The 13,633-nt window shown below is 39.9% G+C and overlaps 1 protein-coding gene across 1 annotated transcript in view; it reads left to right on the forward strand.

Annotated features, from left to right (window-relative positions):
• Window positions 1-13,633, forward strand: part of UPK1B (uroplakin 1B) — a 36,843-nt gene that overhangs the window by 11,070 nt on the left and 12,140 nt on the right. Inside the window, exons 2-4 of the mRNA XM_007943921.2 lie at window positions 2,012-2,086; window positions 2,988-3,110; window positions 10,873-11,052. Coding sequence (XP_007942112.1) covers window positions 2,012-2,086; window positions 2,988-3,110; window positions 10,873-11,052 — 378 coding nt within the window. The remainder of the gene's footprint in view (window positions 1-2,011; window positions 2,087-2,987; window positions 3,111-10,872; window positions 11,053-13,633) is intronic.

The raw sequence follows: 13,633 nt of genomic DNA on the forward strand, positions 1-13,633 counted from the left end.
CGCCCGTGCTTACCTTGCTCCCGGAGACCCGGTCCCTCTCGGGATGGTAGCAAGGGAGCCGTCTGAGCTCTAGTGACTGGGTTTTACCAGCATCATAGCAACACACAAACTACCGTAGCACAACACACAAACTACCATAGTATAACAAACTGGTGATAAGTAGTTCAAAAATATTATTTTAACATAATAATAAATTGGACATTCATCTATCAGGATATAAACTACAAAATGTCCATGCATTTTTAAAATAAAGCATGAGTCTTTTCAGAAATTTTTAACTCAAAGATGATATTATATGATGGCCTGCACTACACATTCACTCTGCAGTTCAGGGACCCTTAGGCAGAAAACCCAGTGAAGTACCACTGCAGAGTGTAGCTCCAGCTCTCACCTGCCTATGGAGGTTCTAACTCTCTGAGCCCACAGAGAGGCTTCTGCACCAAACACAGACAGCAAGATCATGTCTTGCCCTTCCAGATGGAAGCAAGTTTGCAGCCAGCAGCATTGAGAAACTTCCATGTTGGGCCTAGACTGCCACTCCCTACCCCCTTGCTCAGGACAGCAGTTTCTCACACTGTCTTGAGAAACTAGACAACATCTCACCCCTACTCCCTACTCCTGAAAGACTCTCCTACCCAAATGCTGTAGGACCTGAGTCCCACCTTTCAAGAACAAGTCAAGCCACTTACAATGTTTGTTGGTTTACCTCTGTTCTGGTACCCCGGGAATGCAGAGCATTTACATTCTGCCTCTTTGGTGTGAGTTCATTCAACTGCATTTAAGTGGAAAAGCACCCACTTTTGGAGGGTGGGGAAAGGAATGCAGTGAAATGGCAGAAGACAGGCAAGGGTCCCTAAAGACAATCTCCACTTGTATCCCATTCTCACTTTGGGCCAGCCATGTGTGCTTGACCCAGCCAGAACTGAGCTACTCAGGGAATATTCCCCACCATGCCCTGCAGAGAGAGGGAGCAGTGCTCCATCCACCCTGCGCATCCTTTGTAGAATGTCTCTAAGGGATTGCAGCAAAGCTCTTGACAAGGAACAAGGCAACATCTAACAGAAGGTAAAGAATGCTATTATGGGACCTTTGAAATGCTCCTGCTGTTAACACTCCAGCCAAAGCCCTTTCCAGGCTCAGAGATGCTCCCCCTGCCCAGGAAGAACAAATTGCCTTGCCCTCCCTCACCAACATTGCTCCTCCCCCAGAAGGACCCAAGGGCCAAAAGCCTATGTGCAATGCTGAAGAAGGCAAAGACAGAACCCCAAATATTTTCCAACCAGAAATTAGAGCAGTGTCATGAGGAGGCACTTGTGCACACATGTATGCACACACACACATGTATGCACACTCACAAACAACAGCACTACAATGTACAGTGAGTTCTGTTTCACTCACTGATCCAATGAAATTATCTGGAGTGGGGCTGTGTGTGAGAAAAGAGTCTGCGTGAACAGCTGTGTGCCTGAAGGCTGTCCATTCCTCTCTGATCCCAGATCTCTCTGGGATGCTTATTAGAAAGGAAATAGATACTAAAACACAGTCCAGTTCATCTTTTTCTGACCTCTGTAATTCTAAATTTTCAGCAAGCCATAAAGAAAATTCCCCCAATTACAAGGGAGTTGTAAAGCTGTACATAGTATCTGTTACACTAAGACTCTTACCAGCCATTGACAATATGCACACACACACACACACACATCAGTTCACTCTCTTGTATTTGTTTTTCTACATAGAATAGAAACTCCAGAAACTAGACTAAGAAAGCTCTGTCTTCAATGGTCATTTATTCTCTGGGGAAATGGAGAAGATTGAGCTGATTAGCACCTAGCACCAAGTTTTACTCCAAGCAAATGACCAGTGAGGGTTTGTTTAATAACTACATGAATAATTGGATGATTGTATTTAATGATATTTATATTTATTATGTGACTTTAAAAAATAATCATCTTTTTGAGGGGAGTTTCACTTTGATGGTAAATGCAATTCTTCTCATTTGTTTCTCTTCCAGTATTTCATTCTGATGTTTATAGTGTATGGCTTTGAGGTGGCATCTTGTATCACAGCAGCAACACAACGAGACTTTGTGAGTATATTCTCAAAAAGCACAGAGAAAAAATGATAATGAATGATAATGATAATGATCCTCATAATAACCATAGTACTATAATAGTCAGTATGTATGAAATCCTTACTATATGTAAGGTGCTGGAGTCCTCATGGCTTAGTGGTTACACAGTTGGCTACTAACTGCAGGGTCAGCAGTTTGAACCCACCAGCCATTCCACAGGAGAAAAATGTGACAGTCTGCTCCCATAAACATTTACAGCCTTGGAAGCTCTACGGTTCTACTCTGTCCAATAGTGAGAATCAACTCGATGGCAATGGGTTTGGTTTGGTTTATGAGTCAGGCACTCTCATTTGCATATTAATAATATATATAATCTCATTTTTGTAGTAACCCTATGAAATAGGTATTTTCACAAATGTCATTTTATAGACGAAAAAACTGAGACTTAACAAAGTAAAGTAACTTATCCAAAATTACACAGCTTGTAAATAGAAGAGCAAGAATCCCGAGCCCAGGCCCCCTGACTCCTGGGGCCCAAGTTTGCCACCCCTATGCTCTGCACTACTCTGCCATGGCCACTTGCCTTCCAGTGGGATGATTAATATTCTACCACATCTAAGACTTACTCTCAGTTCACCATGCTTCTTCTTTCCTTTTCTCCATTTCCCTAGCCTACACCACCTTAAAATGCCTGACCAGCACAGTCTCACTCACAAGTATTCTCCCTAAATAGGGATTTCTGCCAGCCAGAAGCAGCCTCACACCCACACCCACCCCTACTTGGAGGCTCCGAGCACAGAGTTGCTCCCCACAGGAGACAGTATCCAATACCCCAGCAACAGACTAAGAAAAATACTTACCCTCCCTAGAGATTAGTGTGCTAACTATCCCTTTTATGTTGCCCCTCCCACTGTAGTTCACAACCAACCTCTTCCTGAAGCAGATGCTGGAGAGGTACCAAAACAACAGCCCTCCAAACAATGATGACAGGTGGAAAAACAATGGAGTCACCAAAACCTGGGACAGGCTCATGCTTCAGGTAATGCTTCACAGTCTTGGGGAGATGCCATTTTGTTTCTAAACCAGTGACCAGGGTGTATGGTTGGGAGTGAAGTCCATATATGAGGACCACAGACTTCAAGGGGGTTACTTTCAGGAAGAGTCTTGTATGGGCCAATTCCTCTAGTCCTCTTGTTCATTGGCAGGAAGAGGTATTCACATGACTCAATGGAACACTAGATTTATATTTTCTTTGAAGTCATGATGTTGATTAGTTTCCATTTATAGGGATAATGACATTGTAAAAATATTTAGATTTATCATACATTCTGCCTCTTAGAACTCAGGTATCATTTCCATAAAAAGAAAAATGTTGCCTCTCCTCCTCACCCTCCCAGTGAATTCTTGTGATAATTGCCATCTGTTTGGTTTATTTGGTAACTTCCCACACCTCCTAGGGCCTAGTTCTGCTAAACACTCTAGTCTTTGACTTAATTTGATCATCCAGTTTTCTCTAACTAGCAATCAAGTTTACTTGATTGTCCAAGTTTAGTGCAAGTACCATCAGAAGTCCAGGTTTTCCAGGATATCCATTATCACCTTCACATTGCCCTGGGTATATCAATTCTTATCCCACATTTACCTACATATCCTCTAATCTGACACAACTTTCACACTGCCCCCTGGTTCCCTCCCCATCCCATTACCAAATTTTTGCAATTTGTCATCAGCAAACTGTTTTATAAACTTCACCTCTTCTTTGAACTCTCTTTACCCTCTTGCTTCACCAGAAACTTAGTGGTTTCTTGGTGGCATGGCTTACCCTTCAATCTCTTGTTTTTCTCTCATACCTCATGTACCATACTGAAAACCAAAGCCATTGTCGTTGAGTCAATTCCAACTCATAGCAACCCTATAGGACAGAATAGAACCACCCCACAGGGTTTCTAATGCTATAAATGTTTATACTTTGTGTCATATCTTTCCCCCATGGAGCAGCCGGTGGGTTTGAACTGCAAACCTTTCAGTTAGCAGTGAAGCACTTAACCACAGAGCTACCATGGTTCCTCCATGTATCATAGGGCCTGGAAATTGGGAGTCTTCCTTGCTCCCCTTAGCTGCTGTACTATCTCCTTCCTTTTTTTCTTTCCCTCCCTCCCTTCCTCCTTCCTTCCTTCTTTCCTTTTTCCTTTCCTCCTTCTCTCCCTCCCTTCTTTCCATCTTTCTTCCTCCTTATCTCACTCTCTTCTTCAAGTTTTTGAAGCTTATACTATCAGTCTCTATTGCCCACTATCCCTCCTTGTGCTTTATTTATCAACCACCCTCCATCCAGTCCTTCTTCTGCCTTCTTTGAGGCTTTCCATACATCACTCACTGACCTTCTCTTCACTTATATTCTTGTCACCCTATGTAAAGCTTTCACTACCACATGGGTGACTTAGACAATATTCTGGCCTCTCAGTTCCTTTACTACTTCATTCCAAAGAACTTGTCTTCCATTCCACCCACAGTGGGAAGTCACCCACTTCCATGGTCACAGCCAGTATGTTATATAACTGAATATGCCAATAAGTGCACCACCTGAAAACTTTTGATTTCAGGCATCTCACTCTGACCTTTACCTTCTATAATTTCCTTCTAATTTATTCTATTATTCTTTATATATTGTAATGTACTTCTAAAATATATTCTACTATTTTAATGTTTTCTACATGTTTCTAGTTTATTCTAATATTCCCATTCCAACTATTTTTTTTTTTTTACTACATTAGTACCTCCAATCCATTGGCCACTTTCTCACTCTCTATCACCCTTGCCATGTTCTCTCCTTCTTACCTAAGATTTCATGGTCCAGTCCAATAATCATTCCTACACAGCTTCTTTTACTTTTTTACCTGTCTTTATTTTTTCCTAAAAAACCCTCACTGTGCTTGAATACAACCTTTTGCCCCTCCCTTGCCTACATCCTAACATCTACACATTTCTAGAACAAGTTATAAACCATGCTAACTAATCTCAATTAAAAGCTATGGCATAATAACCACAGGGAGGAAGTGCAAAGAGAGCTGTTATATTGTGTGGAATTGCAGTCAATGTCATGAAACAAAATGTGTAAGAACTGTTGTATGGAAAATGAATTTGCTCTGTAAACTTTCACCCACCCAAAACAAAATAAAAATTAAATGAACAAATAAAAAACTTTAAAGAGGTCTTTTGCAGCAGATTTGCCCAGTGCAATACCTTGTTTGATTTCTTGACTGCAGCTTCCATGGGCATTGATTGTGGATCCAAGTAAAGTGAAATCCTTGACTACAACAACAAAATAAATTATGACTATAAATCTTAAATCAGTACTTGATATTTCCTGGTATATTTTCCCAGAACATTCACTTACCACTCACTATTTTACATATTTTTCCCTCTCTTCACATCTACAACACCACTTCTTACCCTCACTCTCAGCTGATTTCCTGCCCTCATATTTAATTAGAATATAGAGGCATAGGCAAGAACCTCTTCATCTTTCTACTACCAGAGTGACCCTTCTACCTTCATCTGCACCCATGTCCTTTGCTTTCTTGCTTGTTAATGCAAATGGCCAGTCCTTTGTCCAACTCCTTTGCTTCTGCTCTGCATTCTGTGTTCTTTGCTCCCGCAATCACTCTGATCTGCTTATCAGTTTCTTCCTTGTATCAGCTGTGGAAACACCTTAAATTTGCTCATATTTTCAAAACTTTTCTCTTGTGTGACATTCAAGAAACCCTGGTATCACAGTGTTTAAGCACTTGGTTGCTAACTGAAAGGTCAACAGTTTAAACTCACCAGCAGCTCCATGGGAGAAAGATGTGGCAGTCTACTTCTGGAAAGATTATCATTGTTGTTAGGTACTATTGAGTCAGTTCCAAGTCATAGTGACCATATGTACAATAGAAGGAAAGGCTGCCCCGTCCCAGGCCATCATCATAGTCATTGCTATATTTGATCCCATAGTTGTATCAGTCCATCTTGTATCAGTCCATCTTGTTGAGGGTCTCTTTTATTGCTGATCTTTTACTTTATCAGCACCTTCTCCAGGGATCTGTTCCTCTTGATAACATGTCCAAAGTATGGGAGACAAAGGTTCACCATCCTTGCTTCCAGGGAGGATTCTGTCTGTATTTCTTCTAAGAAACATTTGTTTGTTCTCTGGAAGCTCATGGTTTATTCAGGATTTTTCACCAACACCATAATTCAAAGGCATCAGTTCTTCTTCAGTCTTCCTTATTTATTGTCCAGCTTTCATATGCATATGAAGTGATTGACAATACCATGGCTTCGGTCAGGTATGCCTTATTCCTCCAAATGAGACTTCTGCTTTTTAAAACTTTAAAGAGGTCTTTTGCAGCAGATTTACCCAATGCAATACGTCAATTGATTCTTTGACTGCTGCTTCCATGGAGGTTGATTGTGGATTCAAGTAAGATGAGTAAACACTTCCAACACTGCATTCATTTGTTGAAACATCTCAGTTGGTATTCTGTCAACTTCAGGAGCCTTGGTTTTTGCCAGGGCCTTCAGTGCAGCTTAGACATCTTCCTTCAATACCACTAGTTCTTGGTCATATGCTACCTCCTGAAATGGTTGAATGTTGATTGATTATTTTTGGTACAGTGCTCCATTTATTCCGTCCATCCTCTTAATGCTTCTTGTGTAAAGATGATAGCCTTGGAAACCCTATGGGGCAGTTCTGTGCTGTCCTTTGGGGTCACTATGAGTTGGAATCAACTTGACAGCCATGGTATGATATTCACCCACTACTCTGCTCTAACATTATTCTATTTTATGCCTCTCATCTGCTTTTATGGTTGCTGAGTGGTGCCAACAGTTTCCACTTGACTACTGATCTAAAGATTGGCAATTCAAACCCACCCAGTGGCACTGAAGAAGAAAGTCCAGGTCATCTGCTTCTATAAAGATTACAATCAAGAAAACCCCATGGAGCAGTTCTACTCTGTAACACATGGGATTGCCATGAGGCAGAATTCACTCAACAGTGGCTTTGATTTGGTTTTCCATCTGCTTTCATCCAACTACAATTAACTTCTCAACCCAGCAGTCCACTACAATGATCCCATCAATCATCATTTACCTTCGTCCTGCCATATCCAAAGTTCAAGTTTCTGCCCTCCATTTACTGGGCATCTCATCAGCATTCAGCCACTCCTTCTCTGTGACCTTTGCTGGATTTCCAGCCTCTTCCCAGCTCTGAATATTGGAGTGCTAAAACACTTGATTCTGAATCCTTGTCTCTTCTGTCTCTATTTAAATGATAGTATTCAATCCAATGGTGTTAAATATCATTTATATGCTGATGATCCTAAATGTCTTATTTCTAGCTCTAAGCTCATCTGTGAGCCATTACCCACCCACTTGGCATTTCCATTTGAATGTCTAATAGGCATTTTATGTTAACTCGGCCAAAACAAAATTGTATTCAATCAACTTCAAAGTCCTTTTCTTTATTCCTGAAGATGATTTAAATTTCCAGGAGTTTAAATATCATCTTAGCATTAGAGAAATTTTGCTCTTCTTTGTAACCCAAACCAAACCAAACTCACTGCCATCCAGGCAATTCTCACTCATAGTGACCCCCTTTGGGTTTCTGAGGTGGTAAATCTTTAGGGAAGTAGATTGCCCAATCTTCCTTCTGCAGAGTGGCTGGTGGGCTTGAACCGCCAGCCTTCTGGTTAGCAGTCAAATGCCCTAGGCACTAGCTTCTATTAAAGTTTGTGCTGTATCTTCTGCTGATGCCCCCAGTCCACCATGATGTCCAATGGTAAGTCTATTTTCTTTGCTTCCTCTTCCTCCCACCTATTCTGTCCTGCTGGCCTTCTAAGTAATACTGGGCTGCTATTCTGAAATAGCAGGCTCAAAGAATTCCAGGCACTTTTTTCAGCCATTGTATGTTACAGACTGCTGGGGCTGTGCTGAGTGTGAGACATCTGGTAGACTTATAGCTGTCCCAAGCAGTTCCTGAGAATCAAAAGAACATTCCCCCATGTCTTAAGGTTATTTCTAATCTAAAGGGGCAGGGTACAAATACCATTGTCAGTTACTCACTGGCATTTAAACATTAGTCATGTTCTATCCTATCCTCCTCCTCCCTTCAGCAGGTCAGATTCTTACTTCCTTCTACGGGAGAAAATTCTAGTATCTTTATACTTTTCTCCCTGCTCTATATAAGTATTGTTTAAAGGCATGTTGGAGCCCATCAGTGGATTGTGAACTCAATTTAATGGGTCATAATCAGCATCTTTTTAAATAAATGAAAATAGCATAGTTAATGTCTATGCTTGCTGCACAGTGTAAGAATAAGTACTGTTTTGTGAAAGCTTTGTTTCTACTTTGTGTGCATATATAGGGTCATGATATAAAATAGACTACATTCAAAAATTTTGAGAAATGCTAATGTAAGTTTTTGACCTCACACTTCCAGGCTTTTGGATTTGATGTCTAATGTTTAGCTTCTTAAATTCCCCTAACATGTCCTTGTTGCAAGTAGATTGCTCTCCCCCTTGAAAAGTATCTATTTTGAAGCCAAAGCCAAAATTGAATTTCTTTGTTTCACTAGATCGTGCCCCTCTATCCTGAGAAAATTAATCTTAACCTTGTGGTCTACTTTTAACAGGGACAGAGGTTCTGAGGAAAATAAATTTTCTAGAAAGGTAAAATAGATTGAGCGAAACACTGTACTAAATTGGATGTTTCACTTAAAGCACTGCTAAATTAAACCTTCTGCTTTATTGAACCTAAAACCCTTAAGAATGTTTCCTTCCTGTTCATACTTTGTGTTTGACATTGGCATCTACTGGTACATTTCTACTGGTACATTGTGATATTGCATCCCAGCTCTATTACATATTTTAAATCCCATGAAAAAGAGAAAAAGAAGGCATACTTCTTGCTCATACATTATTCCGTTTAATCTTAAAAACAGTTCTGTGAGATAGGTGTTATTAACGTCTTCTCACAGAGGAGGAAACCTAGACTTAGGGTAAGATATTTACCCAAAGCCGTATAGTAAGTGGCAGAGCCAGGATTTAAACCTGGTCTTCTGACTACAGGTCAAGTATTTGTTAGCAAGAACTAAGCTCTTCAAATGAATATATGAATGCTCACACATTTGAAAAATCTCTTTACTGATTCTTTAAAACTTAGTGTGCAATAAGCCTGGCTCACACTTAACCATTTTTCTCCAAAAATCTCAGGTCAAAATACAGGATGATTACTTTTCCTGGTTAAATATTTCTCATAATCCAGTGGCAAAATAGGACCTGCTTTAAAGGCAGATAATTTATCACGATATTTGCTTGAAAATGTTAATTGTAAACATTGAGAGATATTTGTAGTTTCAACATCTTTCCTTGAAACATTTTAGTAGAATTTATTTAAGAAAAAAAAAAGGAAGGACAGTTATGTGATTTTTTTTTCCTATATTTAATTCTATCCTATACATAAGAATATTAGCTACATGTTAATTGATCTATCTTTGCTATGTAAAATCATCATTATATGCCACTGGGTAAGTCACTTAGTTTTGGTTCTCTTTTTCCAGTTTATTTCTCCTTTTATAAAAGTAATACATAATTATTCTAGGAAATGTTAGAAATACAGAAAAATAAAATGAGAAGAGTGTTCTGGTTACCTAGTGCAGCTCTAACAAAAATACCACAAATGGGATGGCTTTAACAAACAGGAGTGTATTCTCTTACAGTTTGGAGGCTTTAAGTCCGAGTTCAAAGTGCCAGGCTCTAGGGGCTGGGTGAAAGCTTTCAACTGTGGGCTTCAGCTCTGCCTCTTGCTCCCTGCCCACTGAAGTTAGAGGCATCTCTTCACTCAGGCAGCTACTGGCTGCTGAGGCTAATAAGCCCAAGGTTGACAAATATATAAAATGGCACAGTTCCAATGTTACCAAACCACACGGCAGGCCATTGATTCAAGCCCATTCAAAGTCCCAGGATCGGCCGAGAATGGCAGGCCGCTGAACAACAACACAGCTACATGCAGGGTTCAAGCCATAAGCTAGAGACCATTCCCAAAGCTGTTTCTTATATATGGTAAGCAGACCACAGACGCAAAGCAGCTACTCAGCTGCTCTAATAGATTCCAGCATGGAGTTAATTACCAATCTCACCATGGGGAATACCTACATTCAGCTGCCCAGCCACTCGACCAGGCCCAGCCAAGTTGACACACAAACTTAACCACCACAAAGAGTTATTCATGGTTTTATTACCAATAAAATTTTCTATTGAATTTTCTGATTCTCTGTTTGCTTGTATGTAATATTAGAATAAGTATACTTCTCTCACACTGCTGTATATTAGTAATAATAATAATTAATATTTATTAAGGGTTACCTATGGGCCAGGCACTGTACTAAATCAGGATTTTAACTTATTTAATCCTCACAACAACTCTAGGAGATGAATATTATATGCACTCCAATTTTACAGTTAAGGAAACTGAGTCTTACAAAGTTGACGTTAACTTGTCAATGGCTACAGAGCTCATTAATGGCTAGTAAAGTAATAAATGTGAAAAGTGTTTTTCAAGCTCTAAAATGTAAGTTATTAATACTCTAGGCACTACACTACCAGAGCTCCTAGTTATTAATACATCCAGCTCTAATTTGAGGATCTTTAGAAAACTTAAGGTATGGTATACTTTTCATATATTCTTTCTCCATAAAATCTCAGTTGCCACACTGATGAGTAGCAAAGACCATAAAAGAGAATTTTGTATCTTTCATCCATTGACAGGACCACTGCTGTGGTGTGAATGGTCCATCAGACTGGCAAAAATATACATCCGCCTTCCGGATTGAGAATAACGATGCTGACTACCCCTGGCCTCGTCAATGCTGTGTTATGAACAATCTTAAAGAACCACTCAACCTGGACGCCTGTAAACTAGGAGTGCCTGGTTATTATCACAGTCAGGTGAGTCCTCTCTTTCCCCAAGAACTGCCAGAAGGTGCTTTTGCTTTTTATGAGGAAATACTGGTCACTTGTAAGTAATAGTCTTTCTGTAAGGAATTCTGCGTCCTTTATCCTAAATCTCATGTTAACTATTCCCTTGTCAATGAGTAAACTGAATGCTAATCTAAAGCTGATCCTGGCAGAGTCGTATTTTAACAAAATTAACAGAACATGAAAATTGTCATAGCAGAGTCCCACCATGTTTAAATGAAAACCATACAATGCATATAGAATTGGTATTTCCAAAAATATTTCTATTAAACAAAGATTTGCTCTATTTTTGCAAATAAATAAATAAATTCAAAGGCATGATATGCAAAAAGAATACTTTGTCAATTCCCAAACAATGGTAGTTGCAGAGGATAAATGCAGTACATCCATGGGAGCTCTGGTAGTATAGTGCCTAAGGCATTTGACTGCTAACCAGAAGGCTGGCAGTTCAAACCCACCAGCCACTCCTTGGAAGGAAGGTTAAGCAATCTACTTCCATACAGTTACCACCTCAAAAATCCAATCAACTTGATGGCAGTGAGTTTGGTTTTATATATATATATAATATAGATAGATAGATATAGATATAGATATATTTATTTATTTATCTATTTATTTATTTATATCCACGTTTCTTATTCAGTGGAAATGTTGCTGTCATTTTCTGTCCAGTTGTCTTCAACTTGTGATGACCCTATGTACAACATCACATGATGGTGCCATCTTCACGATCATTGGCATGTTTGAGTCCATTGTTACAGCCATTCAACTTAGGGGACTCATCTTCCAGCACTATATTAGACAATATTCTGTTGTGATCCATAGAGTTTTCATTGGCTAATTGTCAGAAGCAGATCACTAGGACTTTCTTCCTAATCTCAGTTTGGGAGCTCTGCTGAAACATACCTACCATGAGTGAGCCTGCCAGCATTTGAAATACCAGTGGCATAGCTTCCAGCATCATAGACAAGCCACCACCATATGATAAACTGACAGATAGGTGGCACAATGGTAATATAGTATATTATTGTTGTTGGGTGACACTGAGTCAATTCAGACTCATAGCAACCCTGTAGGACACAGTAGAACTGCCCTGTAGGGTTTCCTAGACTGTAATCTTTATGGAAGATCACCAGATCTTTCTGCTACAGAGCCTCTGAGAGGGCGCCAACTGCGAACTTTTCAGTTAGCAGCCTAGCACTTCAATATTGCACCACCAGGACTCCTGTTTAACGTTGTTGTTGTTGTTAGGTGCCATTGAGTCAGCTATGACTCATAGCCACCCCATGCACAACAGAACGAAGCACTGCCCAGTCCTGAACCAGCCTCACAATCCTTGCTATACCTGAGCCCATCATTGCAGCCACTGTGTCAATCCATCTTGTTGAGGGCCTTCTCCTTTTTTGTTGACCCTCCACTTTACCAAGCATGATATCCCTCTCCAAGGAATGGTCCCTTCTGACAACATGACCAAAGTAGGTGAGATGAAGTCTGGCCATTCTCGCTTCCAGGGAGCATTCTGGCTGCACTTCTTCCAGAACAGATTTGTTCATTCTTTCGGCAGTCTGTGGTACTTTCAGCATTCTTCGCCAACACAACTCAAAAGCATCAACTCTTCTTTGGTCTTCCTTTTTCATTGTCCAGCCTTCACATGCATATGTGGCAACTAAAAATATCATGGCTTGGGTTAGGCACACCTTAGTTTTCAAAGAGGTATCTTTGCTCTTCAGCACCTTAAAGATGTCTTTTACAGCAGATTTGGCCAGTGTAATGCATCGTCTGATGTCTTGACTGCTGCTTGCATTGGTATTGATTGTGGAACCAAGTAATATGAAATCTTTAACAACTTCAACTTTTTCTCCATTTATTGTGATGCTGCTTATTGGTCCAGTTGCGAGGATTTCCGTTTTCTTTATGTTGAAATGTAATCCATATTGCAAACCGTAATCTTTCATCTTCATCAATAAGTGTTTCAAGTCATTCTCACTTTCAGCAAGCAAAGTTGTGTCATCAGCATATTGCAGGTTGTTAATGAGTCTTCTTCCAATCCCTGTGCCACAGTCTTCTTCACATAGTCCAGCTTCTTAGATTATTTGTTCAGCATATAGATTGAATAAGTATGGTCAAAGGATACAACCCTGATGCACTCCCTTCTTGATTTTAAACCATGCAGTATCCTCTTGTTCTGTTCAAACAACAGCCTCCGTGTCTATGTACAGGTTCCTGATGAACACAATGAAATGTTCTGGAATTTCCATTCTTCTCAATGTCATCCATAATTTTTTATGATCCACACAATCAAATGCTTTTGCTTAGTCAGTAAAACACAAGTAAACATCTTTCTGGTATTCTCTGACATCAGCTATGATATACCTTGTTCCATATCCTCTTCTGAATCCAGTTGCTATTTCTGGAAGTTTTCTGTCAACATACTGCTGCAACCATTTTTAAATTATCTTCAGCAAGATCTTACTTGCATGTAATATTAATGATATTGTTTGATAATTTCCACATTCTGTGGGATCACCTTTCTTTGGAATGGGTAAAATAC

Source organism: Orycteropus afer, unplaced genomic scaffold, assembly GCF_000298275.1.
Source record: "Orycteropus afer afer isolate SDZICR_OR568_19922 unplaced genomic scaffold, OryAfe1.0 scaffold00114, whole genome shotgun sequence".
In the NCBI taxonomy this organism is placed as follows: Eukaryota; Metazoa; Chordata; class Mammalia; order Tubulidentata; family Orycteropodidae; genus Orycteropus; species Orycteropus afer.